At 39.0% G+C, this 25,952-nt stretch overlaps 4 protein-coding genes across 11 annotated transcripts in view; 2 read left to right on the plus strand and 2 right to left on the minus strand.

Annotated features, from left to right (window-relative positions):
- Window positions 1-1,642: 1,642 nt before the first annotated feature.
- On the minus strand, window positions 1,643-5,238 carry wdp (windpipe). 2 transcript variants are annotated; one of them, XM_069060889.1, is made up of 2 exons: window positions 5,096-5,238; window positions 1,643-3,965 (listed from the first exon to the last, which is right to left on the minus strand). In XM_069060889.1, the coding sequence occupies exons 1-2, from the start codon at window positions 5,183-5,185 to the stop codon at window positions 2,355-2,357; spliced, it is 1,701 nt and encodes a 566-aa protein (XP_068916990.1). In that variant the 5' UTR covers window positions 5,186-5,238; the 3' UTR covers window positions 1,643-2,354. The 2 variants fall into 2 exon arrangements, with proteins under 2 accessions (XP_068916990.1, XP_068916991.1); XM_069060890.1 differs by lacking the exon at window positions 5,096-5,238 and adding an exon at window positions 4,717-4,953 and having other exon boundaries at window positions 1,643-3,963.
- On the plus strand, window positions 5,079-7,761 carry Gp150 (glycoprotein 150). Its single transcript, XM_069060888.1, has 2 exons — window positions 5,079-5,220; window positions 5,526-7,761. The coding sequence occupies exons 1-2, from the start codon at window positions 5,215-5,217 to the stop codon at window positions 7,542-7,544; spliced, it is 2,025 nt and encodes a 674-aa protein (XP_068916989.1). The 5' UTR covers window positions 5,079-5,214; the 3' UTR covers window positions 7,545-7,761.
- A 3,936-nt stretch (window positions 7,762-11,697) lies between these two features.
- On the plus strand, window positions 11,698-14,153 carry T3dh (Type III alcohol dehydrogenase). Its single transcript, XM_069060891.1, has 7 exons — window positions 11,698-12,007; window positions 12,062-12,149; window positions 12,336-12,741; window positions 12,795-13,131; window positions 13,177-13,335; window positions 13,382-13,655; window positions 13,866-14,153. Exons 1-7 carry the CDS (start codon window positions 11,955-11,957, stop codon window positions 13,947-13,949), a joined length of 1,401 nt encoding a protein of 466 aa, XP_068916992.1. The 5' UTR covers window positions 11,698-11,954; the 3' UTR covers window positions 13,950-14,153.
- Window positions 13,701-25,952, minus strand: part of Asap (ArfGAP domain of ASAP) — a 56,285-nt gene continuing 44,033 nt past the window's right edge. For 3 of the 7 annotated variants that reach the window (XM_069060880.1, XM_069060886.1, XM_069060881.1), the window contains exons 2-16: window positions 23,468-23,540; window positions 21,321-21,712; window positions 21,185-21,270; window positions 20,976-21,135; window positions 20,646-20,919; window positions 20,370-20,597; window positions 20,091-20,313; window positions 19,858-20,038; window positions 19,509-19,808; window positions 16,194-16,313; window positions 15,962-16,142; window positions 15,708-15,914; window positions 15,461-15,654; window positions 15,298-15,354; window positions 13,701-15,085 (exon numbers count right to left, since the gene is read on the minus strand). In XM_069060880.1, the coding sequence (XP_068916981.1) occupies window positions 14,777-15,085; window positions 15,298-15,354; window positions 15,461-15,654; window positions 15,708-15,914; window positions 15,962-16,142; window positions 16,194-16,313; window positions 19,509-19,808; window positions 19,858-20,038; window positions 20,091-20,313; window positions 20,370-20,597; window positions 20,646-20,919; window positions 20,976-21,135; window positions 21,185-21,270; window positions 21,321-21,712; window positions 23,468-23,540 (2,985 nt within the window). In that variant the 3' untranslated portion in view covers window positions 13,701-14,776. The remainder of the gene's footprint in view (window positions 15,086-15,297; window positions 15,355-15,460; window positions 15,655-15,707; window positions 15,915-15,961; window positions 16,143-16,193; window positions 16,314-19,508; window positions 19,809-19,857; window positions 20,039-20,090; window positions 20,314-20,369; window positions 20,598-20,645; window positions 20,920-20,975; window positions 21,136-21,184; window positions 21,271-21,320; window positions 21,713-23,467; window positions 23,541-25,952) is intronic. The other 4 variants (XM_069060882.1, XM_069060884.1, XM_069060883.1 and 1 more) reach the window with 4 other exon arrangements.

Here is a 25,952-nt window from a genome sequence, read left to right on the forward strand (position 1 = left end):
ATACTATTCTAATGGGATTAACTGCAGTTAGGAACATATGGTAAATGCATTCTTGGAATTAGAACAGATTCTAGAATTGCGTTGAACGGCGTTATTAGCATTTTATATAAATGAAATGTGACTTTCAACTGATTTCTTATCAGTCAGCGTAAATAAACTAATTTGTTTTTTCTATTTTTTTTTATTTACTTTCTAGAGGATAGTACATAGTTATTTGGTTTATTTATTTGTTACTGAAGTAATAAATACTGAAATAATAAGTGTTTGTTTGTTTAAAAATTGCCGATAAAACAGACACACTAATAACTACATTTCTAAAATTAGTAAAATTGTTCTAGGTAGATTTGTTTTAAATATCTGGATTAGCATTTTATCTGAATTTTAATACAAATTGAAGGTCGGTTTCACTTTTCAAACATGAATTATTTACTCGCTTTGCATAATATGTAATCGATTAGTTTTCGTTCGTTTGCAAAGCGTATTATTTTGAAAAAAGTACGCACACGTATTAAGTATGTACAGGTGGCGTTGTTACGTTGTAGTAACACAAAAATATCCTTGAAACGAAATGAAAAAATAAGCAACAAGGCTTGTTTGAACAATTTCTTAGAAGGGAATTAAAAAAATAGGAGAAAAAGTTTTGTTGCTGAACCAACAGCGGGCTTCAAAGTAATTGCGTCGTCAGGATTAGAGGAGTCGCTAGAATTGTTTTAAAGGACTCGATTATCATTTAACAAGTTTTTAATAGAACCCAGAGTTGACTTGCAGCTTCTAACCGTGAATTGTTTACGGTTTTGCATTGTGGTAATTGATTATTTTTGGTCGTTCTCATTCTGCGGATGGGTGCCCCGTTTCATCCCCTTGAGACGCATTAGCAGCCTTAATATCAGCAACCCCTGAAAAACGTGCGGAGATTGTGAGTCGCATTTCCTGGAATTCTTTGAGTGAATTCCGCTAGGTGCATTTGTCATTAAGGAACGGTACATGCGCCATTAACAGGAACAATCAATGTAAATATACCAGTCCGAGAAGTCGGCACTTACGTGGAACTTACATAATTAATATGATAATACGTTTTACGACGTTCGAAATCCATTCTTAATCGAGTATCAAAGTGAACCTTCGCGACCGTTGACGGCCGTAATCAGCATCGACAGACAAACAAGACCACACCGGTACCACTCTTCGGAACCAACGGGCACGTCGATGTGAATCGACGCACGTCTCTCCGTTTCCGGTTCCGAAAGCAATTTCATATTTTCGAAAGCTTAGCCGTTGGAAATTTCAATGGACGGGGACGGGATGCTCCCGCTGTGGCATTATTTACTCTCTAATCTTATCAAAAAAGCTATTTTTGTAGAGTCACATTATTGTTGAATCACTGGCTCAGCTATTGCTAGTTCATGTTTATAAAACAATTAGTAATCTTCGACCAGTTTAAAGGGTAAAAATTTGTTAAGAGACCTTGTACGCCTAATCTTATTTATATGGGTACTGATTGCTTTAATAGGTACTAATTCACCGAAAGTGGTGAAATTATTGGACACGTCGCGTAAACACTCAATTAAAGCGTTCGATAGTGTCGAAGAATTGGAAACCTTGAGTCTTTGTGTCAGTGGAAAGGGAAATAAAATAGAAGAAATGGAATTTAAACGATTTATTAAGTTGCAAAACTGATACAAAAACGAAATATTGTGAATATGAGTATGTTCACGCTAGATAAATAACATTTATAACATAAAAAACTTGATTCAATTTTCTAAATTTTACCCTGTTCTCGATTCACGACATATTTGCGTAAACTATACAAAATCAAATTTCTTCAGGTGCAGAAAATCAACAATGACAACTTATACATTTTGGGTAATTGAAATTTGGGAGTTAGTTTCGACTTTTCTAATAAATAAGTAGTAACGAATTAAATACGATCACAATTATTCATAGATTACACTAGATTTGACTTAACGATAATTTAAGTTAATTATCCCAATTATGACTTATCGAAACTAATGGCACTGGCAAATAGATCAGACACCTTTACATGAAAGAATCGAGGAATTACCACAAAAAGTACTTTCGTATGTTACAGTAAAAGCACCACAATCCTTCTACAAATGAATCTCTCTCCACATGAAAAATTACTTTGGCAACAGTATATAAATATATAAACATAAAAATAAGTAAATATACAATAACCTATAAACAGTCGAACATGCAGTTAAAATCTGCGAACTTACGTAAGTATCGACTTCACGTCGAAGACTAAATAATAGGAACGACCGCGATATAAGATAATTTTTATCACAAACGTATTCATCTATTAAATACTGAGGTATTCACTTCACTAGTGCCTTCTAGTTGGAATTGATTTCAGTGGTGACAAATTCTCCATCACTGTTCAACTGGCGGTGCACGAATTGGGGAGTTTTCGGAATGGAATCAGAAATTTCTGACGCTCTGATGGTGACTCGCTCGGGTTGAGGTGTCAACGAATCGCGAATGTCATTCTTGCGCAACTCGATCTCTTCTTCTTCTTCCTTGTTCTGATCGTCGACAGGTTCAGGTTTGTCTTCGTTCACTTTGCCGTTCTGGCCGTTCAGAAGTGGTGCCGTCTCTGGCACTTTGGAGTTGATCTGTTCGACAGGTTTGGCGTTTTCTGCCGACTTCCCCAGAGGTTTCATCTCTTCACCGAATCCGTTCTCGTTGGACTTGTTCCGCTTGCGCTGATTCCTCCTCTTCTGGTTTCTTCTCTTGTTCACGTAATATATAGCGATGAAAACCACGAATGCTACCAACAAAGCGACTATTATGTACACAGAGTGGTTGCTGGAATTTTCGAAGCTGGCTCGTTCCATTTCGCCGAGGACTGTGTCGTTGGTCGGGAACGTCTCGACTTCACTCTTGTCGCTCTCTTTGACGTATATCGGCTCTTCTTTAGCTGGTAGTGTGGGCTCTGTTGCGGGATGTGTCGCAGGTTCGGTGGTCGGCGTAGTAGAGTCGAACTGGAAGATGTCTTCCAGGACTATTCTGACTTGTTCTTTTTCGTTGGGTGGAGGCGAAGCATCGGTTTCGTCGTTCACTCCAACCGGTCGCGGTGTAGAACAGTTGAAATGACAAGCTTTAGGGGAAGAATAAATCGGCAGGATCGGTATCAAATCACCACTTCCTTCCTCGCCACTACCCTCTTCGTTCAAATCTTCCTCGGCCTTGTACGTCGTCACTTCTTCAGCATTTATGAACTCTTCTTGGTCGTCGATCAGAGACGGATGGTCCTCGAATTCTCCAAATTCTTCCATTCCTGACCCTGGTTCGTCTCCCAACATGGAATTGAGCAAATTTTCTCTTATCAAAGAACAATTGACTGTATTGACTGGTCGTCCGTGAAACTCTTTGGGGTAGTTACATATCGGAACTTCAGGTATCTCAACTCCTCTTGCCAATTGTTCGTAGATCGATAAGTTGTCACAGTCGCACTGAATCGGGTTGTCATGGAAATGAAGAGTTTTGAGTTGTTTCAAAGCGGTCCAGTCTTTGGGAAAGTTTTCGATTGAATTTTTGGACAAGTCGAGAACTTGCAGATTGGGAGGAAGTTGAGAGAACGAGACGTAACCCAAATGGTTGTTGGTCAAGTTGAGATTTTTCAGTTTTGGCAAATAAGGAAACTGTGACGGTAGCGATGCGACAGCATTGTTCGACAAATCCAGAGAGTGTAAATTTTTGAGATATTTTAATTTGGAATCGATGTTGACCAGTGAGGCATTGTTTATGTTCAGACGCACTATTGTCGATACTTGTTTCGGGATCAATTTCTTGATGAATTCGTATGAAACACACGATGTTTCCAAATGTTCGTCCTTTACCTGGCAGGTACAGGAGTCTGGACACATGACGTCGACGATGGAAGCTCCCAGAGCTAGATGCAAGACGGCGACGGCGATCAGTAGTAGCTTCATCTTGTTGGTGCTCTGAAAAAAACAAACAAATCAGCGTGTAACAATTTAATTATTTACAATCAATAATTTAGCACGCGCGGGTGTCATCCTACTTGGATAAAGTGGTCGATAATGATGGGACAAACTTAAGTGACAATTGTCTACAGAATAATGCAGTACTTCCGCACTAGTTGTCCACGCATCTTGATGAATGCACAAGGATACGAACCAAAGGCCAACAATGAAATTAAATATTGCGTAACTCAAGTACCGGGATACGTACTGAACGGCAAAGGACCAACACACTGATGGTAGTTTGTTATAATCGAAACGAGACCACTGCTTTCTAAACCAAGATTATTGGTTGGACGATGTCGTATGATTCACTCTCAAAAAGCGGGCGATATGTAGGTAGGTAGCCGCTGTAACGGTGTAATTCGCCGGTTTACTGTTTTGAAAGAAAATTCAGTACCCTCCGGTACTACCTCCACCGCGACACCACCAACTCCCAAATTGTAGCTCGCTTTCCAGAGAAAATAATTAATTGGCGTGAAAGAGAAAGTCACCGCTCGAAAACACACTTGCGATCCCAAAAAATTCTCCTGTTGTGGTAAAAATCGCACGCTCGTACATGTGAGTATTTTTTACAAACGTGCGAGACCGATCGAATTTCGAAAAGTCGAATTTAATAGTAGATTAATTCAGCGAATTGTTTGACCTATTCGGAAATAAGTTCAAGTACGCAAAGTCGATTCGTCGCGATTTATCAAAAAATGTGACTTACACGAAACTGCAAGATGCACTCTGGAGCTCCACTAGCACTCGGTAACTGTCTGTAAGCGCTGTCCAGACTTCACTGCACTCACATGTTGGCACCCGGCATCGTTATCTTACTATCGAATTACTGTCTGTCATAAATTTAATAAATTCCTGGTGAATTAGTAGGTGCGATCGAACGACGATCCGAAGTACTGTTGTCGATTTGAAGAAAGCGCGCGCTTTGGTCGAACGCGTGAATACAGAGTGAAGACAAAACGAGTGCTGGTATTGTGGACGTGAAAATGCGTTACGCAATGATATGAGTTCTGGTTCCAATACGAAACAGTCAGCTCCATCTTCTGGCAGTCACTTGACAACTCGAGTCCGGAGTGGGAGAAACTTACCTGAGTACTCGCAGTACAGGTAGAAACTAAATTGTTAACCATTAGTATACACGAACGGTGTTCGGTTCTAGTTTTGTTTCGTGGCCACATCCACGGTTCACCAAGTGGTGCCAGTCAACATGAAGGTGAGTACCAGTAGTTCGTCAGTACTAAAATAGACCACGAGAACTTCTTTGTTGTTGTCCAATTAGAAACTGTCTCAGTACGGTGCGCAACAAGAGCTGCATCAAGGTTAGCTTAAGTCACCAGACAAACGGGACAGCATTGACAATTTTTCGCCTGCATAATGTTACCAGCCGAATTATCACTTTTCGCAACAGTTTAGTCGCCTGTCTACGTGTCAACGTTTAAACAAAGCTACTCGTTCGTTATCTCTGTTGATAAGAGTTGGTATCGCGAAACGGTCACTAATTAAATTTCTTTGGTTTAGATGAGAATGCACCCCTTTTATCTGCTCCTTGCCGTCGCTAGTACCGCGTTGGCAAAGACAGCCACCCAAACTAGCTGCATCGTGGGTTGTAAATGCAGAGAAGACACCCGAACCGGAATCGTACGGATTCACGATTGTGACAGTCCCCTTGTTTTGACACCGGAGGCTCTCGCTGACGTTTCCAAAAAGACAACCACTCTTAGTTTTAAAAACGTCGAAATCACGCATATCGAGGGAGATGCCTTCAAAGGATTTGAAGATTTAGAAAAAGTAATCGTCGAGGATTCGACCATCGGCTCGATCGATTCCTCGGCTTTCGATTCCGGCTTGCCCGAATTGGGTACGATCAACTTTTCCAAAGTTACGTTCGCAGAAGTGCCGAGTCTGGCGTCGCAGTACTTAGAAGAACTGATTTTTAACGACTGTCAGCTGAGCAAAGTACCGAATTTGGAACAGCTGCCCGCATTAGATTTCTTAAATCTCGCTAATAATTTGATCAAAGAGATTGACGAGTCCACGTTCGTTCACGTCACCGGTCTGGAAGAAGTTAACTTGTCTAACAACAGTATCACTAAACTTCCTCCGTATTTGTTCGCCAAAAACGAAGATTTCAACACTTTGAATCTAGACGATAATCCTCTAGAAACATTCGTCTTAGAAAACTGTTCCGCGTTAGAACTCCTATCTTTAAGAAATTGCAAACTGACAACTTTTGATAGTGGTGCTACGAAAAATCTCAAATCTCTCACTTCGCTCGACTTGAGCGGCAACCAAATTTCTGTTTTACCGATTGACGTCTTCGAACCGATCCCAGACTTGAACTTTTTGAACTTGTCAAATAACAAACTTGTAGAACTTGATGATGATATTTTTGCGGAAAACGTCAATCTCGACAGGATCGTTCTCGACAACAATCCCCTCGACCATCTACCTAAGTTTCAAGCCAACGGTGAGCTTTTCAAGACTTACACCTTCTCGTGCAAAAACTGCGGTCTCAAATCAATCGACGTGTTTGAAAACATGAGAGATCTTATAACCCTCGACTTGTCCAACAACCAAATTCAAGATATCGATGGAATCTTTACCAAAATGCAAGCTCTCAAAGAACTGTCGTTGTCAAACAATCAAATCAGGACAGTCGGAGTCAATTCGTTTGCTGCCAACAGTTCCCTCAAGACTCTAGATTTGTCCGGTAATCCACTTCTTCCTCTGGACCCCGTCGTTTTTGCCACCATTTCCTACTTGAAAAAACTAAACATCAGCAACTCAAATCTGGAACAGTTGTGGACCAACCACAATGCCAATCTTCCCTCGTTGGAAGAACTCTACGCCAAAGACAATAAACTGACCGTGGTGACAGTCGACGATGTCTCGGTCATCCCGAAGCTGAAACTGATCGATTTGGAGAACAATCCGTTGGCGTGTACCGAGAGTGTCGACGATTTGATCTACTACTTGGTGAGCAAGTCGATCTACCCCAAAGACGCAGGAGAAAGCATCATCAAGACCCACGAAGAGTTGCGATCTGATGGTGACGTTACCTACAATCCGACCCGCGCTTGGGAAAAACTCTTCCCAGCGGAATGCATCATCGACAGCTTGGAGGACCCCGACGCGTACAACGACCTGGACAGCACGAGCTACGAGATGGAATACAACATGGACGACAAGACAGACGTCGACGTCCAGGAGTCTGTTTTAGACACGAGCGGTTTCAACCTGGCCAAGGCTTCTTACATCCTGTCGATCACTTCTGTATTCATACTGACAGCTCTTTTGGTGCTGTTCGTCGCCGTTGTCATCACGCTTTTGATCTTGAAGCGAAACAAGTCGTTCAACATGCATAACGGAAATCTTCCCAGATTGAAGATACCTTTATGGCATACTACACCGGGACAGAAGAAACACAGCGGTTCTGTCTACAAACCGTTGTCCGAAGAACTGTCCGGACCCCGTACTCCGATTATAAACCGATACGAGTTCAAACAAACTCCGCAAGTACATAATTCAATACCTTAAAAATAATCGCGTTTAATCATACATATAGGGTTTTCTAATTATATTATGTATTTACTTTAGTCAGTTGTAAATTTTGCGCTTATTGTTTTAATTATTATACGTAGGTTACACAAAATAGTGTTACAAGTGTTAAACTATTACTCTTAATTTATGCATTCGTGCATATTCATGAAACTATAAGATTGTAGTTGAAATCTTAATAAATTTTATAAATGGGTATCAGCATTTTATTTGAAAAATTTTCTCGTATCTAATTTCGGAAAATCACGTCTGTTTGTTTTTCAAATTTCGCGAACGTTATGAACATTATTATTAGACAAACTGCTACAAAATTCGTAGAAAACAAAACAGAATTTCCCAATTAAAAACGACTAATTTTTAGCAGAGCGAAATTACAGAGGTATTCACTTATTTACTTCCTCGCTTATCTGATAAGGTGATTGTTTTATTTATTTATTTTTAAGATAAAGCTAAAATAGAAACGCAGACATCATTTTTTTAAAGGTAATTTTACTAATTAATTAATGGATTTTAATTAAGAAATTGTTATGATATTGATTAGGAAATGAATAACTAATTAATTTCTAATTTCCTTGCAACGTTCAAGGAAACACCGATGAGAGAATTAAACTCTGGATTTTCCAAAAAAAATTCAAGGTAAATATAATGTCTAGTTAGTTGTTAGTATTCGTAACAGCATACTTGGCACGAATATGCAACATAATCAATTAAAAAAAAATCGTGATTTTGAAATCTTGTTTTGAATGATTTTAAAAATTTACAAAATAGGTGGTGTGATTCATCACCTGCGTTGCCTCCGTGAATGCTTTCACTTCGTTAGGAAGTTGTGTTGGCCTCATTGCAAGTATCTCATTTTTAACATAATTTTACTTGTTTTATATAACATGGTGAAGTTGCAAAATTTGTTATATTTGACTTGACATTGCTCAATTGTTGTTGCTCGTTGTGCGAGTTTAATGAAGGGTGACGAATAGTAAATTGACGTGTTTACTAATCAGGGTTAAAGTAGCCCCGATACAAAAAAAAGCGTAAAGTTAAAAATAAATCACTTAAAAAAATCGAAATAATTAAAGACGTTTTTGTTTATTTAATTCGTTTGTACCTACAATAATGATTCAGGTGTTGTCTGGACATTTGCATAATCTTGTGGTGACTGCGCATGCGCCTTCGATATTAATGAATAATGAGTATTTGAAGTTTGATTGTCGTTCTTGGTATAAACTAAACATTTTAAAAAATAAAATAATCGGAACTTCTTCGAACAGACGATAAGAGCATTTCCGGTGGCTAATCTGCAGCATGTTAAGAAGTGACTGGGTTTAACTTAGCTCTAAAAAATAATTCCAAAAGGAAGGTCATACTCATACGTTTGGAAAAAAATGTTTTTTCAATCTTTCACAAAAATCAAATGGTTTCTTCAAAGGTCTCCATAAACTATGTACTTGTGGTATGTATTGATTATTTGTTTTAAACTAGTAACATAAACTAAATGGAGAGGTGTTGTGGCGAATAATTCTGAAGAGTCTGGATAAATTCGGTGAGCTGAGGAGCACCTGTAAATTCGATTTCGTGACCGTAATATTATTTCCATTACGTGCCACGTCCTGATCGATATCAGACAACTGTATCTTAATTAACATGGTGCAAATGTACAAAAACAATCAAACCAATAAACGCACTAAAAGCTTGTCATTAATCGAAATCTGCAAAACTTCATGTGATTTTGACAATGGCGTTTGAAGTGCACCGTGATTATTCACTACTTATCCTTAAACATATTTAATTACGATTTTGTTTAAATTTGATACAGGTCTTAGTCAAGAAAAAAAAAATATGTGTCGGCCAGGGCGATAAAATTATCTCGTTTGCTAGCCAATGCCCTTTACTCTGATAAAGAAAACGTGTAAACTTGTTTTTTAAATGGTAAACAAAAAATAAATTAAAAGTGACAAAATTGTTGTCTCATCCATAAATTGTTTACGCTTTTTCTTGTTAATGGTAGTAGTGAAAATTCGGATTAATCGATGTTCGCGGAATATTTTTAAAATCGAGTCAGTGTTGAAAGTAAAACGCACTAACGATTCTGTAGTTGTCCGATTATCGTTATTATCATCATCAGGTCGTTAATTGATAAAGTACACTTTCTTTGATTGGAGGGAACTTGTCCGATATAGTAAGAGACAATGTTTTGAATCAAATTTAATCACCATTGAATTCCAAAGTTTAAGACAGCCTAGTTATGAATTTAGGGGGTGTATCTGTTAACATGTTAATACATTCATGTTCCCGTTTCCCTTTGGGTGTGAGTCTATTCAAACAGTATCTAGATCATTATGACAACTTCAGTTCACGAACAGGATAAGACAGGGATACCAATACACATGCTGCATCCAAATAAATCGCAAAAATTAATTAAACGCTACAACAAAAACACGATAAGTGTTACTGGGAACAAAACAATACTCGAAGAATGCATTACTCATCAAAATATTCAGACTGATAACTTGTTCCTTCTGTTCGAGTGAAATGAGAAAATTCGTGGCAAGAACCGATCAGATAAAAATTTTCTCAAAGAAAACAGCTGCTTCCGCGACATTTTAACAAAGTGATGAAACTAGGGCAATACCCGATTTAGACCGTTCAGAATTCAATTGGAAAAAATTGTGACCATTAAATATAAATACATTCTAATGTGGATATTTTGTGGCAGAGGTCAAGGACGGGTCGTCAGACAACCTGACAAGCCTGGATGCTCATTGTCATTCATGAAAAAATCTCACGATTTAATCAGGCTGAAAATGATTTGGTAATTTATTCGAAGAGGAAGTCGAGATACTTGTGCGCCAATAAATGAGGGAAAATGAACTCTGACCTGTCACAAAGAGGATATTCAGCTGTGACCTCTTCGGTCAAAAAAATAGCCAACGAGTGTATCATTCGTGATGCACATTTTGAAAGAGTAATGAAGGATAGTTTGGTTATTGCGCAGTCAGAAACTTCAATAAGCCGCTATCTTATTTGCTTTCGGTGTTGAAACACCTGCAAATGGAACGATTCCTTTATTTGGAGCAACGCATTTTGTAAATATAATATATAATAAAAAAAAAATAAAAAACAAAAATGTTTGCGGGACGAAACGCATTTTCAAAACAATCGTTTTTGTCGAAATGTGTTGTGAAAATATTGTTGTGTCTAAAAGATTAGTCCATTCTTTATTCGAGTATGACAACAGCGATTATTCTTCCTTTTAAATTGTCTGGACGAGTGGACACATTAAAATAAACGAGTCCAAGGACCCGGGACAGACAAGCTCAAAAATTCAACGGAGTTAAATCTGCAACGTATGTAGGGCCGCGAAATGCGACCAGTTGGATTAATTAATTTATTCCCCATTCAGATTTATTCACATTTTATCTTTCTCCAAGTCTTCGAGTGTTTTGTTTGCTTTGTGGTCACGTATATTCAGTTCTCTCGCTAAAAGCATCATTTTAAATAAAATGATTATTTTATCGAGTAACAAAAACAAGTTTTTTTACTTCTATGTAATTGATTGATAAAGATCGATAAAAACAATGAAGCTGTTATGTTCCTAATAGATAACAATATTAATAGCCTATATGAAAATAAGTTGATTGTTAATTGAACATTGCATATCTAATGGAACAGAATTCTAAAAAAATTATTAATTATTTTTGTGTAGAAATTCGTATTGAATTAAAATAACGAGGTGTTCATGATAGTTTGTCTAAATCAAATTATAGATGTCTTGGACCGCAGGAATTTATTACGCATTTGGTATTGTTTTATTGAAGTAATCGATCCCAACTGGTCAAATTTTCATTAGTAATTGTATGTGGCGACTGTGAATGATAGTTGCAAAGAACTAAAATAAAAAATTAAGCGCAGTTGGAGTTTGTCGTCTGTTTAACGACGTTCTTAATGTGAGGAAAAATTTTGTAAACGATGATAAAAGGTTGTTTGAAAAATCAGTGCGAGTGTCTGAAATTTTTTATTGTTAAAATCAACAAATTACACAAGTTATAAATAAATTAGATAATTCCGGGGCACTCAAAACATTCAAAACAATTTAAGACAATAATGATAATGCCTATGGTTAGTTTAAACAGCAGCATGTACAATGTCACGTCATTGAGTTTATTCATAGGCATCAGGACGGGGAGAACCGCGTTGGTTTATTAGAAATTCATTCGAATTTAATTCCACCATGCAAATTTTCCACGCAATCGCCAAAAAATTAAATCAACATTAGATATGACATTTTAAAACGGGCGCATTATTGTTAAACCTTTGGACTTGTTTATCGAGTCGAATCGAAAGCGTTTCCCAGAGCAGAGTGCGACAGATCGTCGGTGCGCCAAAAAAGTGAAAATGGCATCGAGGAAAAACGTTCTGAATTTGATCCAGGTCGTGGCGTCGAATTCGTAAGTATCGTGGCGATTTGTTTATCTAGAGAGGGTCAACGTGACACGTTGCAGGTGTAAATGTCCTGCTCATTCTAACACGGGAGCCGTCCATGTCAGCAGCGTGGCCAACGCTCTGCCGTCTAAGGAGTACGCCTTTGAAGTAACTATCCTTTATCCTTGTTAAAACAATTTAATCTCTCGTGCATGAATCCAAATTATTTAATTAAAACTGACCTTCCAACCACAATTTAATAATTAATGAAGACACGTTCGCGAGAGCGGATGCAACATGCGTTGTCTAAATTTAGGCGCAGTTCGCGCTCTCTCAATCGCTTTTTCTCCAAAGATGGCCTCATCGACGGTGCGCTACGGCGAAGGCGTCACCAGGGAGGTCGGCATGGACATGGCGAACATGGGGGCGAGGAGCGTGTGTCTCGTGACCGACTCCACTCTGGTCAAGCTGCCCCCGGTGCGCGCCGCCGTGGACTCCCTCGCCCGCAGCGGCGTAAACTTCGAAGTGTTCGACCGGGTCAGAGTCGAACCCACCGACGAGAGCCTCCTAGAGGCTGTGGCTTTCGCGAAAGGGGGCAACTTCGACGCTTACGTCGCTGTCGGCGGAGGTTCCGTCATCGACACGTGCAAGGCAGCTAATTTGTACGCGTCAAATCCGGAAGCGGACTTCTTGGATTACGTGAACGCTCCGATCGGGAAGGCTAAAGCGATCGAGCGACCGCTCAAACCCCTAATCGCCGGTAAGTCGAGGCTTGTAAAACCGGTGTCGCTGCTTGATCCGCTGCGATTTCAGTTCCCACGACTTCCGGGACCGGCAGCGAGACAACCGGGGTGACGATTTTTGACTATAGAGCTCTACACACCAAAACGGGCATCTCCAACAGGGCACTGAGGCCCATCTTGGGCCTGATCGACCCGCTTCACACTCTGTCGCTGCCGGAGAAAGTCGCCGCTTATTCAGGTTTCGACGTGTTTTGCCACGCATTGGAATCATTCACTGCGATTCCGTACAAGGAGCGCACACCTTGTCCTTCGAATCCTGCAGCGAGACCGGCGTATCAGGGTCAGAACCCTATTTCGGACGTGTGGGCCCGCTACGCGCTCAACATCATCAGCAAATACTTCAAAAGGTTGACACTCCGTCCACCACTTCTCCCGTAACGAGATTCTTTCAGAGCGGTGTACCAACCCGACGACCTCGAGGCGCGCTCCGCGATGCACTTGGCCTCCACCATGGCCGGCGTGGGGTTCGGGAACGCCGGGGTCCACCTCTGCCACGGACTCTCCTATCCCATCTCCGGAAACGTAAAGTCTTTCACGCCCAACGACTACAAGTAAGACTTAACACCGCGTCTGCATCTGTCACGTCTTGTCTTTCAGCGATGACCACCCCATCATTCCTCACGGGCTGTCTGTGGTGATGAGCGCTCCGGCGGTCTTCCAGTTCACGGCTCCTGCGTGCCCCGAAAAACATCTTGAAGCGGCAGAAATCCTCGGGATCGACATTCGCAACGCCAAAACGGCTGACGCCGGAAATATTCTTTCGGACGTCATGAGGGAGTACATGAGCGTGATGAAGATCGAAAATGGACTTTCCGCTCTTGGTTTTGACAAAAACGACATTCCTCAACTCGTACAGGGGACTTTACCGCAGGTACTGCGCATGCGTTGTGACAGTATTTGTGATTGAGTACTGTAATTAAACCACAAATAATCTAATGTTTTATTCAGACAAATAGTCTTCTGGTGAACACTGGTTGTTTAACCTATGAAGTCTTACACTAGGTTATGCTTAATTATTAAACACAAGAACAAAAAGTACATTGTTACGAACTCATTAAGTTAACAAATTGTTATGTTTCAGAATCGCATTACCAAGATGGCACCGAGGGAACAATCTGAAGAAGACTTGGCAAATTTATTTGAACAATCAATGACGGTATACTGAGTATTTAATAAAACTGTATTCAATACTTGAGAGTATCTACAATACATTCTGGCTAATAATTATTAGTTACAGGAAATATATTACGTACATCAAAAGCCATTAAATTGTTTAATAGCATGTTTGTGCCCAAACAATACTGTAAATAAAATACGATAAAAAATATTGTAGTAATTTGGATATGTTGAATAAATCATATTGAATCGAGTTTGTGCAGTAGTCTTGAAGGGTAAATCAAGTAATAATAAACAATGTTGTGCTTACCGCAATCACAAAATAAATAAATATTTCATTTACCTAATAATACACATCTTAGTTATCTTATATGTACACTGGCAATTTATATATTCATAGCTATATATACTACATCTGCATAAGAACAATAGATTTTTCTTTGGTTTAAGAATTCTAACAGGCGATCACTCGTATAAATTAATTTTTCTACAAAAATATGACTTTATATACACAAACATGCTTTTATAATGTAATCAAGCAAGTGACAAATAGGTACATCAGTCAAATTTAATAATTTGAGGAACAAAACATCTCCAGGCTCACAACGATTATAAATTATATTTACATTGAACCACGTATTCTGTCGTTAATAATAAAATACAAATTGAACGGTTAAAAAAAATAGTAAGTAATAATAAATACGGAAATTATGGCAGAAACTGATATAGTAATACTCTACTGACAATATGGCTTACAACGTTCAAATCAATTTTGATAAAACCGCTATCGACAATGTTAACAGAAATGTTTCAAAAACTGACAATACTCAACAAATTTCAACCACCTATTAAACCGTTCGATCGCGCCAGCAGCTACTAATCCGGCAGCCTGTGGACAAAACTTACAGGGAACATGCCCTTCCTGTCGGGTTCGTTCTCGACCATCCCTTCCATCCAGTTCTCGTCGTCCGTGTGTTCGTTGATGACGATTATGATCTCTCCCTCGCTGAAGGACAACTCGTCGTCGTTATCGGCACTGCAGTTGTACAAAGCTCTACATCTTTTCAATCCGTTGCTCCCGTTTGGCGTGTAGGGCAGTCTTCCTGTCAACATTGAGCGTGGAGAGCAGAGAGATCCGGTGGAGATCGGACTAGACGACACTTTGTGAGGGGGAGAGTCGGACGCCTAGAAGAGATGTCGTGTGAGTGTCGGTCTGCGACGTCAGGACGAGCAAAATGAACGATTAGGCTGGCACAAGTCGATGGTTGTTTACTGCGCATGCAACTGATTGGTTCGACGTTTCGAATTAAGTGTGAAAAGCACGAACAAAGCTGTTATGTCAGCGAAAAATGGCAGTTTGCACACTCGCACATGCCAGAACACGACAGCACGTTTACCGGGATAGAAACAGCGTTCTCTTCAGCACAACTTTCCAAACGAAACTTGTATCTCCTCTGCAAACCAATCAGGCTCAAAATATACCCAACAGTTAGTCTCTAGTCAAATTAATCTCGTATCCCATTCGGACGTTGCGCTAAGACTAAACGTTCGGACACTCACCCTTCTAGGTGGCGGTACGGGATTGTGGAGTGAACCCGGCACGTCGATGTCGGACGCCATCGACGAGATGCTTTCCGTTGAGCGACCGTTCGAAAGACGGCTCGAGTTCGGCGCCGGAGGCGGAGGATTCTGCGGCCTCCTGACCACTCCCATTTTATCACTCTTACAATCTGAAGATATGACTAGTTTACTTCCTGAAATCCCGTCGAGGGGCGACTAATAAACAGAGCGGACCACCCCGACTTACCTATTGGTATCACAGATCTACCTGAGCTTGAATCGCTGCTCGGTGAACGCTTATGGGTATGACTTAAGGTGTGGTATCCCGCAGCTATAGGATCCGACGGTGTTCGACTATGACTACTTGGTAAAGTCCCGTACTGCAGTTGCATTGAATTTGGGGGCGGTGGGAGCGGCGCCACTCTCTTTTTTAAACTGGCGTGAACTAAAAACTCTTCGCGACGGTTATCACCGCGCTTTCGTCGCCCACTCGATTCTTACCTGGTTTTCTGGACTGCGGAGGCGGCGGCGGAGGCATTTGTCTATTATTACTGTTAGGACTGCTTCCTAATTGTAAACTGTCGCAAGTGGACGATCGCGATCTTAACGTTACGGGAGAATCGCCTCCGGTGTAACTGGGCGGGCGGGAACGGTTTTTCTTTTCTGGTGTTAGTGAACCATTCTGAAAGCAAATTGTTAACGTTGAAAATTAAGACAATCGAGGGACACTCACTCTGTCTTCGATTATCGTCTCGTCATCCGAAAAATCAGTCGAACCATCATCGTGAGACAAGTTCCAGTCGATGTTTATGTTATCGAAAAAGTTCTTCTGTCGGTTTGCCGCATTCATCAACTAACACAAAATGAAATAAAACATTAAAATCAACTTCACCAAATGCTACTCTGTAGTTTGTGTGGACGTTAGTGAAAAAAATTTCTTCAGTAGAGTAGAGTTGTATTTATTATATCAGAACCATTTTCAGCATTGATTGGCGTACCTAACATTGTGAGGATTATTAATTTGAAATCGACTCTGGAAAATGTACTACTTATTCTTATTATGCAGATTATTTCACGAGTGATAATGAGCCCGGCGGAATTGAAAATGCAACCCACAATACATTTGCAACGCTAACCTGGATACTTTAAATATCGTATTGTTTTAAAATGAAATTATGAATCCATGATAGCTTTGCTTCCAATAATTTAATTTGTCACAACTGACATTTACGAAAAAGTTAAAATACGTCAATTAAAATGTATTCGAACGATGAGAAAAGAGACATGATCCTGATTTAAGGCGAATGTAATAAAAATGCCTCTGCCGTTGCGCGTTTATGCAGACATTTTCCCAAACACTCTGTTTTTTCATAATTTCATTTAATCAAGCGAATATGACATTTATGTCAAAATTGACGAAACTGCAGTTAACTATCTTTTTCGTTCTGAAATAAAAAAACAAATATCCACGTTAGCGTTGCAAATGTATTGTGGGTTGCATTTTCAATTTCGTCAGGCTCATTATCACTCGTGAAACACCCTGTATTGTATATGCGTGCGCCAACTGCAAGGTATGCTACTGATTGATTAACTTCGCTTATTCTCAACTTCGATTCGAGTCCAATACTACCGCGTGGGCAACAATAACTGTTTGTTGGCAATTAAAAAAAAATACTTTAAATTGGAAACACTGTGAATTGTATATATTTCTGTTTGTTTTATTGTCATTATTGACAGCTCACACAAATTTCAAATTTTAACGTTTTGGATTTTGTGATCATTTATTGATAAAATAGTTTTCTCCTTAGAACATGACATAAGAACCAGTTTTATTGCCAACTCAAACAGTAATTGTTGCGCACGCTGCACGAAACATCTCTAGACATGTTCATTTCTCTCACTTTTTGTTGTTTTCAATTGATCAAAACATTACACAACACTTTATATTTCCCAAAATAACAATACGTTTTTTCAAATTAAAAAGAATTCATATTATTCAATGAGCTAAAAATTATATAACCCTGATAAACATTCGGTTAAATAATTTAACTAAAAAAGTCGAAATTCAATGATTTTGACTACATCATAAAATCGTAACTGCTGACCTGAATTTTATTAAATGTAAGAATTGGTATGATCTGTTATTGTTGTTAATATTTCATCTTAGACTTGTAATAAAGTGTAAAGGGGCGGTCACGTGATCTGCGCGCAAAACCATGGTCGAGTCCATTTGCCGGAAAATAGGGGAGATTTGTCAGAGAGTTGTTTACATGTTCATGTAGTGCAACTTTATTTATGATTTTGCTTTATACGCTTACAAAATTCACCCAAGACTTATGTTGCCAAATACATTCATAAACAAATTCTTCATGTTATTTCCTTTCCCCATTCTTTTTCTCTTACTATTTTTTTCAGTACTTTACATATTTTATACATCCTCTCTCCGTCATGAGTTTTTTCTCTCACTTAAACTACTTCAATATTTTATTCATCAAATAAGTTTTCTTGCCTTCTTTATCGTATTTTGATAACAGATTATTATTAAATTTACAGTTCTCATCCATGCAGGCTTATTTTGCTCATAGTATTTCATTTTACACTATTTTCCTGCATTTTCTTCTTCTAAGACTGTCGTACAATTTTCCAGTCAACTCTCTTTTATACAACGCTGCTCTGTTGCTCAATTTTAGTCAATTCATTCCATCTTATTTCATGTTTTATTTATTGTATCGTGCGTTCATTTAAATTTATCCTCAAAGTTGGCGTTGAAAAGTCGATTATGAACGCACCACTCGTGTAAAAACGTAAGATTCAAACAGCTGATCCGTGATTCGTCTAGTGCGTTCACAATCGACTCTTCAACGCCAACTTTGAGGATAAATTTAAATGAACGCACGATATATCACGTGATTCTCAGATCATTCTACTCTATTTTGTCTCCTGTTTATAAGAGTTTAAAAATTAATTCGTGCTGTACTTTTTTATACAGTAAATATTATTCCCAACAGGTTATATTAATCTTCAAAAAGTCAAATTCTTGGGGCGTGATACCTAAAACACAAACATTTGGCAAAAGCAAACGTTTTAACAGGTTTTATTCTTAATCTTAATTCACTATAGAAAATTTTATTTATTAATGTAACTCGTGTACATTATATTTTTTTCATTTCTTCTATGTAAAATTATCTTTCTTATTTCCCACTAACCTCTTAATAATTCGCAACCTGATTTAACATTTTCCCGATGTTCTATTTATTGTTTCCTCTTTTATTTTTCAACACGATTATTTTCATTTTCTTTGAATTCTGTCCTCAGTCGTTTTACGTGAGAGAATAACCTTCATTAATTACAGTATCTTGTTCACTGTGTTGAATGCGATAAAAAAGAATTTGCCAATCAAAAGATCCATTTCTCTTTTTATTCACTACTGTGCATTATGACGAGTATTCCTCTCTTTACTAGACTCTCGATATTCAAATGCTTTGAAATAATCTAGCACCTTTTCTTTTATTCTCCACACGTTTTCTTCCCTCTTTCCTTTTCCTTTTGTTAGATATCACTATTTAAATTTATTTTTACATACCAGAACTGTCAACAAATTTTGTTTTTATTATGATAAATAAAATACGAAAAACTCTTTCGATCAAATGGGTATTTTTATTTCTACACTTCTTCCATTTTGTTCTTGTCATATTCAACGCTTCTCTTTTGTTTTCAACCACTCCTGTGTGGGCAATTTTCTTCCAAAGCTCTTTCTTTGTACTCTCTTCACTCAAACTCTTAAATTTTCTGTTTATTTTCACCTCCACCACTTTCTTTGCTCTACACTACCACATTCAGTTCTCGATTCTTGTATATGAAAATGTTCTATTTCATTGTTTAATAATCCTTTTAACTTAAGCTGCTTTATCAACGTAACAAAAATTTACCGGAAAAAATAAATTCCACTTTTATTGTAAACGTAAATGAAATTTGGTACGGCGATTGAAATAAAATAAATATATAAAACAAACATCAACTGTTTTAACCCGGTTGACGAAAACCTTACCAGTTCTTCGCACGTATGATGGCCCAACTCCTGAGCAATATCCATGGGGGTTTTGTTCTGAGAATTCTTGAGGTTCGCATTAGCACCACTCCTCAACAGAAGCTTCATACACTCTACTTTATCGTAAATGGCACATAAATGCAAAGCTGTGTTTGATCCGTAATTTTCTAAACTCGAGGGAGGACTCGTCGCTTTGTCGATCGCCGAATTGGACATGTTCTGAATTAGGAAATCCACAATGTGCAGCGTCCTCCCCGATTCGTTCAATATCGCTCGGTGCAGCGCTGTTTCGCCATTTTTCTACAACTCACAATTACCGACATTCCAAAATCGTGGCGGTGGGACTCACCGAAGACGGTAAAAGCGCACCAAAATCCACATTCTCCGCGAAGGCTTGAAGAAGCAGACCCAAATCGCCTTTGCTGACTGCCTCTTCGAGGTCGTCGAGTTTGTCCATTTCGCTTTCGCACGTCTTCACAGCGAACTGTTTGTCTACGTATTTGGCTCTAATAAAGTTAAGTCTTTCTTCCCTGAAACAATCGAGATGTATCGAATTGTAGAGCGACGGGTATCACCACGTACATGGAACTGGACGGTTCGAGTTTTTCATTAGGTGACAACTGAGCTTCCATAATATCATTAAAACTATGATTTGTCATAAATCTGGCGAGTACCAATTGACTAGTTCCGACGTTATCGAGAGTTAACGATTGAATTCTGGAAATATGTACACCCAAATCTCGATGGATACCTGAGCACTCGATGCAGACGATAATACCGAAATTTGTGGACAACCAGGTGGCATCTGTAAAAAATGAGTTTAGTGTCGGATTAATTGTGCGACTTGTAACTTGTCGTTACCATTTTGCGAATTACAGTCGCAACATCTGTCATTCCCTGGGATCTTCTGTATGTAGCGTATTATCGCTTGTTGGAGCTCGATCAAGCTGTGATTAACCTTGTCGCTTCCGGTTTTCCCGCTGTTGTCGAAAGCTTTCATCAGCGCCATCTCCTTGCAATTGATCAACACAGACATCCAAGCGTGCTGGTCCGCCTCGTCTTCCGCTTGGAAATGGTAAGTCCGATTGTCTGCAAAGCATCGAACGTAAAATACACTTTTTCGCCGGTCCCCCTTACAAGAAATCAAATCGAAGCCGCGTTTGTCGTCAGGCACTACTTTAATTTGGCAGGTGAGCAAGTTCACTTTGGTCGGTGGTTTACTCTCGTCGGCGTGACAGATCTCCAAATAACCCTCCGCCTGAACTCTGCACTTTCTTTTCTGCCAGACTCGCCTCATTTTTCCTTCGGATTTCTTGAGTAGGTGTCCGCTCCGCGTCACCCCATGATGCTTGTCGCCTTGGAGCTGATGTAACGAGTAACCCGCGGCGCCTTTATCAACCGGCAAACTGACCTTCAACAACAACAAAATATCAGAACGGTGTCTTCGTCGTAGACCGCGGCGCTCACTTCTTTTTCGATACTCGGCGTCGATTTGATCAAGTTCCTCAGGTCAGTCAGTTTTCGCTTTTCGTCGTCCTGCACTTGCTTGATCTTCTGCAACTTCACGCTGAGGTCCGCCACGTAGAATCCAAAGTGTTCGATCGTTTTCAATCCGTCTTGAAAATAACTGTCGGACTGCGATTAGCAACGGTTTTATCACCATCCGCGATACTTACTTTGTTTGAGCGTGGTAGTATTCGACTAAATTTTGGAGCAAATCGATACCCTTCTTGGTTTTAATTTCATTATACTTGATTAGATACTGAAATCAGAATGATCAGATTTTTACCGGACAACAGTCGCGGTTCTTACTTCACACATTTGCAACTGAAACAGTCTCCTTTCTTTTTCCATCTCGTCCGCTATTTCTGCTGCTGTAATTTCCGATCTGATTAGACCCGCATCTTTGGCTTGCTGTTTTTTTTCTTTTTCTATTTTGGCATATTTGCTGTCATAATCTTTCGACGCCTTATCGAACGGTCGCTTCAGATCACCCTTTATCCCCCTCAAGTCCCCCTTCAATAAATTGTCCAAAGGAAACATAACGATGTTGTTCAAATTCTGCATTAACGTTTTCTTCAAAAGGGACAGCTGATTGGTAACGACGGAAAATTTCTCGAAAGCCTCTCCTATCACGTCCTCATGATCCTTACTCCCCAACTTCTCCAAAGCTTTGCTCAGATACATCTCGTTCTCGACGTGAGCTGCAACAAATTTACAAAAAAACACAAATTAACATCTTTTTTTTTTCAGGCACGACCCGCAAAATACGAATTACTTGTCACCAATTGTGTTTCATTGTTTCGCCGGAACTGGCTCCAACCTTCTGACTAAATAAAGCATCCTGTTTGCATTTAAAATTCCCATTTTTAACACAAGAGATTTTTGCTTTCGTCAAAATCACCATTTGAATGTCGTTCTATTAAAAACTCGTCGTTATTTGTTAACCAGAATATTGGTTCGGGTACACTTTCGGTCGGAAAATTTCTCCAGAGAGTGGAATTATTATGCTGCGTGATGGATTGGATTCTCTGAGTTGCTACGCGTCACCGTGTGAGATTAGAATAAATCGGAAAAACATCTCGGCATGCAGAGAAAACCCTATTCCTATGTTCCGACGAATTTCCTCTCTATCCATGTCGGGGTAATGACATCATAAACATAATTGTCGGAGATTTTCGAGAGGAAATCGATGAAAAGTCGCACCAGTGCAGTCGAGGTCTGCGAACTTCGATCCGGGCGACAAATTTTCCACGTTTTCCGATCTATCCGCTGCCTCATTTTGATACAATGACACATTATCGTAATTAGGATATTCACCAGAATATAACGAATGAATGCTAAACATAATTAGATATAGGTGTGTTTGTTTACGGACATTAACGTAGCATTTAGAATCAGTCTGGCGGAACGTTTTAGTCAACTTCAACCGCCAATTCATGTCATTATTCTTCGTTCCCCATTAACTATTAAATTTCAGATAATTTAATGATTCCTCTAAAATACACAGCCACTACAATATATTCTTACATGAAGGTAAGCATCTTATAAATAATTGCAAGAAGCCGCGCAAGCTACCTCGAATAATGCTTGCTCATTTATTTACGCCGCAAAAAATAATATCGTTTTACATTCTGCTTTCCTCCACAAATTTCTAAAACGATAATCATATTCGAGACGTATATTACTCCTGAATTTAACTGAACCGTTCGTTTCTCGTACCCAAAATTAAATTTGTAGTTTCCTTCTGTTGGGAGCACAGACGCTAGGATAAATGTACTTGATTTTGACAAAGTTGGGGCGCACCTAACGAGCATATTCAATGAGTTTCTATATTGAATCATATGGTGACAGAGAAAATAAAATTACAAGTCCTATATGTGGGTCCGTGGAATTCTGTTTCTGCAAAAATTACGTTCGACAAAATTACGTTGAGTTGAAAACAATTAGAAAAATGCAGAACAAACGACGGTGTGATTTGGAGTGGCGTTATGATAAAGGGGAAAATTGATAAATACGGAACAACTTCCTCTCAATTCATTGAATACGCACTCTCCCCAACTTTTACATAACCATCTCGCGTTGATCACGTAGTCACCCTTGCAACGAGAATGGGGTTGGGATCGTTTTATTCGACTGAAGCTATTATCCTCTTGCTATTTTATAGGTAGCCGCCGAACAAAATGACCGTAAAATATTTTTAAAAAGATGTAAATTCGGAATAAATTATTCGGAGAATACGGTTTGTTCAGAATTCGTAATAAACCTGTTCGTTCAGAATTAATGTTGGCGATTAACACGGCTGATTAGCTTGATGTATAATGCGAATGTGGCGACATTAAGTCATTTTTGTGGGACAGTGCAACAAGGACTCCAACACGAACGTGTTGATGAACGATAATAAAATACATTGTTGTTAATAATGCTATGCAACGCAGGAAATCAACATGTTCGCTTACCGTTTCCAGATGTGTGGATGGCTTTGATAGCCTTCTTCATTTTAGTCAGCCCATCCCGGTCGTAATCCAGAGTCTGAAAGATTATAAATGTCAAAAGGAGCACACCAATAAATTTCTTAAAGGCAGTCTCTCGCTTTTTTTTTCTCTTGACCAAACAAATATATTTCTCTCGACTTTCTCACCCTCTAGCTCGTCGCCGAACTCTCACTTTCCAACTTTTTATCGTCGACGCTTTTTTCGACGAAAAATGCGACCTCAAATTCCAGTTGACAAAAACTGTGTGACGAACGAAAACAAACATATTTTGTGCGTCTAGTCTCAAAAAAAAAATTCAAATCAAAACGATCGGACGTGAAACAATTAACGAAGATGATTCGATTTCCATGATTAAAGCTCCGTGAAAATGATTCGCTCGTTCGAAACAATAATTAGATCGAGGAACAATGCGACGACAAATTTGCAACCCCTTTGCCGACCAATTTGTCAAATTGACAATTAATAGCTTGTTCTGGATCGAGTCGAGGTTGTGTGCGTTGTCTGTTTACCGAAAAATCTAAACAACCTGAACAAATATTTGCAAAATGATTCACGATCGAGCCGTACCTTGACAAGGAACAAATTTCTTGCGGCGAATACCTCCGGAGTGATTAATTTAAAAAATATCGTGCAGATTTGAACCGGACGGTTCGTCGGAAGCTGACACGCTCAGTTGTAGTTTAAAAGAACGGAAGTCACGGTAGAGTTGGTCAAAAGTTGCCAGTTAGTTGCACGGCGTTGGAGCTTATTTCGGCTGAATCTAGTTTTTATTTGCATTTAAACAATCGAGAATAATTCGTTTACTTGTTAAATAGGTCGTGTCCAATAAGTCTTATTTTATTTTCGTCTTAATTGGGGTATTTGCGAATAAATTGTTCGTTAAGTTGGTTATCTTGATCGTATTTACACACCCAAACAATTAACACCCGAGCACCAGTCGGTTCGGTTGCAATTTCCAAAAAAAAAAGAAACAAGTTCGGTGCGATTTTCTTCTGTAGTCGAACGATGTGGCACATCCGTGGATCGACCCAATTACGATTTAAGAAAGTCGCAAGACGCCCACGCACTCAAAAATTTCAATGCGATTTCCGAAATTGCATAATCGCTTTTGAGCACAATTCATAATAAACTTTGCTCAACAGACAAGTTTTTATTGTGTCTTGCAATAAAATTACATGTGTATGGGAAGATTAAATACATAATGGAGGTTTTACCGACAATAAAATTTTACCAACAGTGTGAAAATATTCTAAACAAGTTGTTAAATCTTGTTTACAAGTGGACACTTAAAAATTTCAATTTCAAAATTGACGGAACTATTTTTTAATGCGTACAGATTGTGCGGACACGCTGTAGACCCACTTTTCAGCACAGATGTTTGCATGCCAAACATATGATATTATAGCGGGACAATAATCCAAAGTAACCCAAAACGTTACTTTCTCTTCAATGTTACTGGTTTTACAAGAATGGCAAGACCGCAACGTCATTCAATTCGTTTAAAGACCGTCGCTCCATTTATTCCCTCGATCATTTTGACAAAAGTCGACGGACTGGGACTAGATACTAGACAGTATCCTGTTTGTCGCCCATTTTTGTAATCTAAGGCTTCAAGAAAAATAAGATAACGTTTCAAAATCTAATCGGCCACCAAACAATGACACATACGGATCTTGGCCACGCGTTTGACTGGAAAATCTTCAATTTTGGAGTGGTCGACGCGTTTTATCGCAAATCTAAAATTTGCGATATTGACGCGTTCACAAATCTGCAAAATTTCAATTAAAAATGAAACGCACCCGACTTGAACTAAACGCTTCGATGGTCCGGGATAGAAGCTGGCGGCCAAAATTTCAGACGTTTCTGTTTAAAATTACGTATTGCTGCCCGGCAAATGTAATCACCAAAAAATAAGAGTGACCAGAGATGAGATAAACGCTAACTTATTCGTGTAATAAAGGGAACAAAGGAAACTCTCCTCTGTGGGATTTACAAAGAACCGCAATTGTTTCATTTTCATACACACGGTAATTTTGATTTCACTTGAAACAAAATTAAATGGGATTTTTTTGTGCCGTGAAAATTATTTCGGACAAAGGGTAGCAGACAAGATTATTAACAACGAATTAATTTACAACGTATGTCGATGATCAAGCACACACGAAATGATTACTTGTATCAATGACTTCTCGATTTACCTCCAAGTATGTACACATGTTTACAGTAGGTGTTACTTAAAAAATCAAGTTTGTTTCATGTTTACCTTAACAATTACGCACTTAAATGCAAAACTGGGTATTTCCTAAGTGTTTTAGATCCGAAATGTTCTGATGGCAAATAAATCAACATTGGAGAATTAGTTATTCCCGTGTTAAATAAAATATTTATTTAATCAAGGTTTCACGATAAGGTATACTGTTACGAGAGTCAATAAATCGAACGCCACAAA

Source organism: Tenebrio molitor, chromosome X (assembly GCF_963966145.1).
Source record: "Tenebrio molitor chromosome X, icTenMoli1.1, whole genome shotgun sequence".
Taxonomy (NCBI): Eukaryota; Metazoa; Arthropoda; class Insecta; order Coleoptera; family Tenebrionidae; genus Tenebrio; species Tenebrio molitor.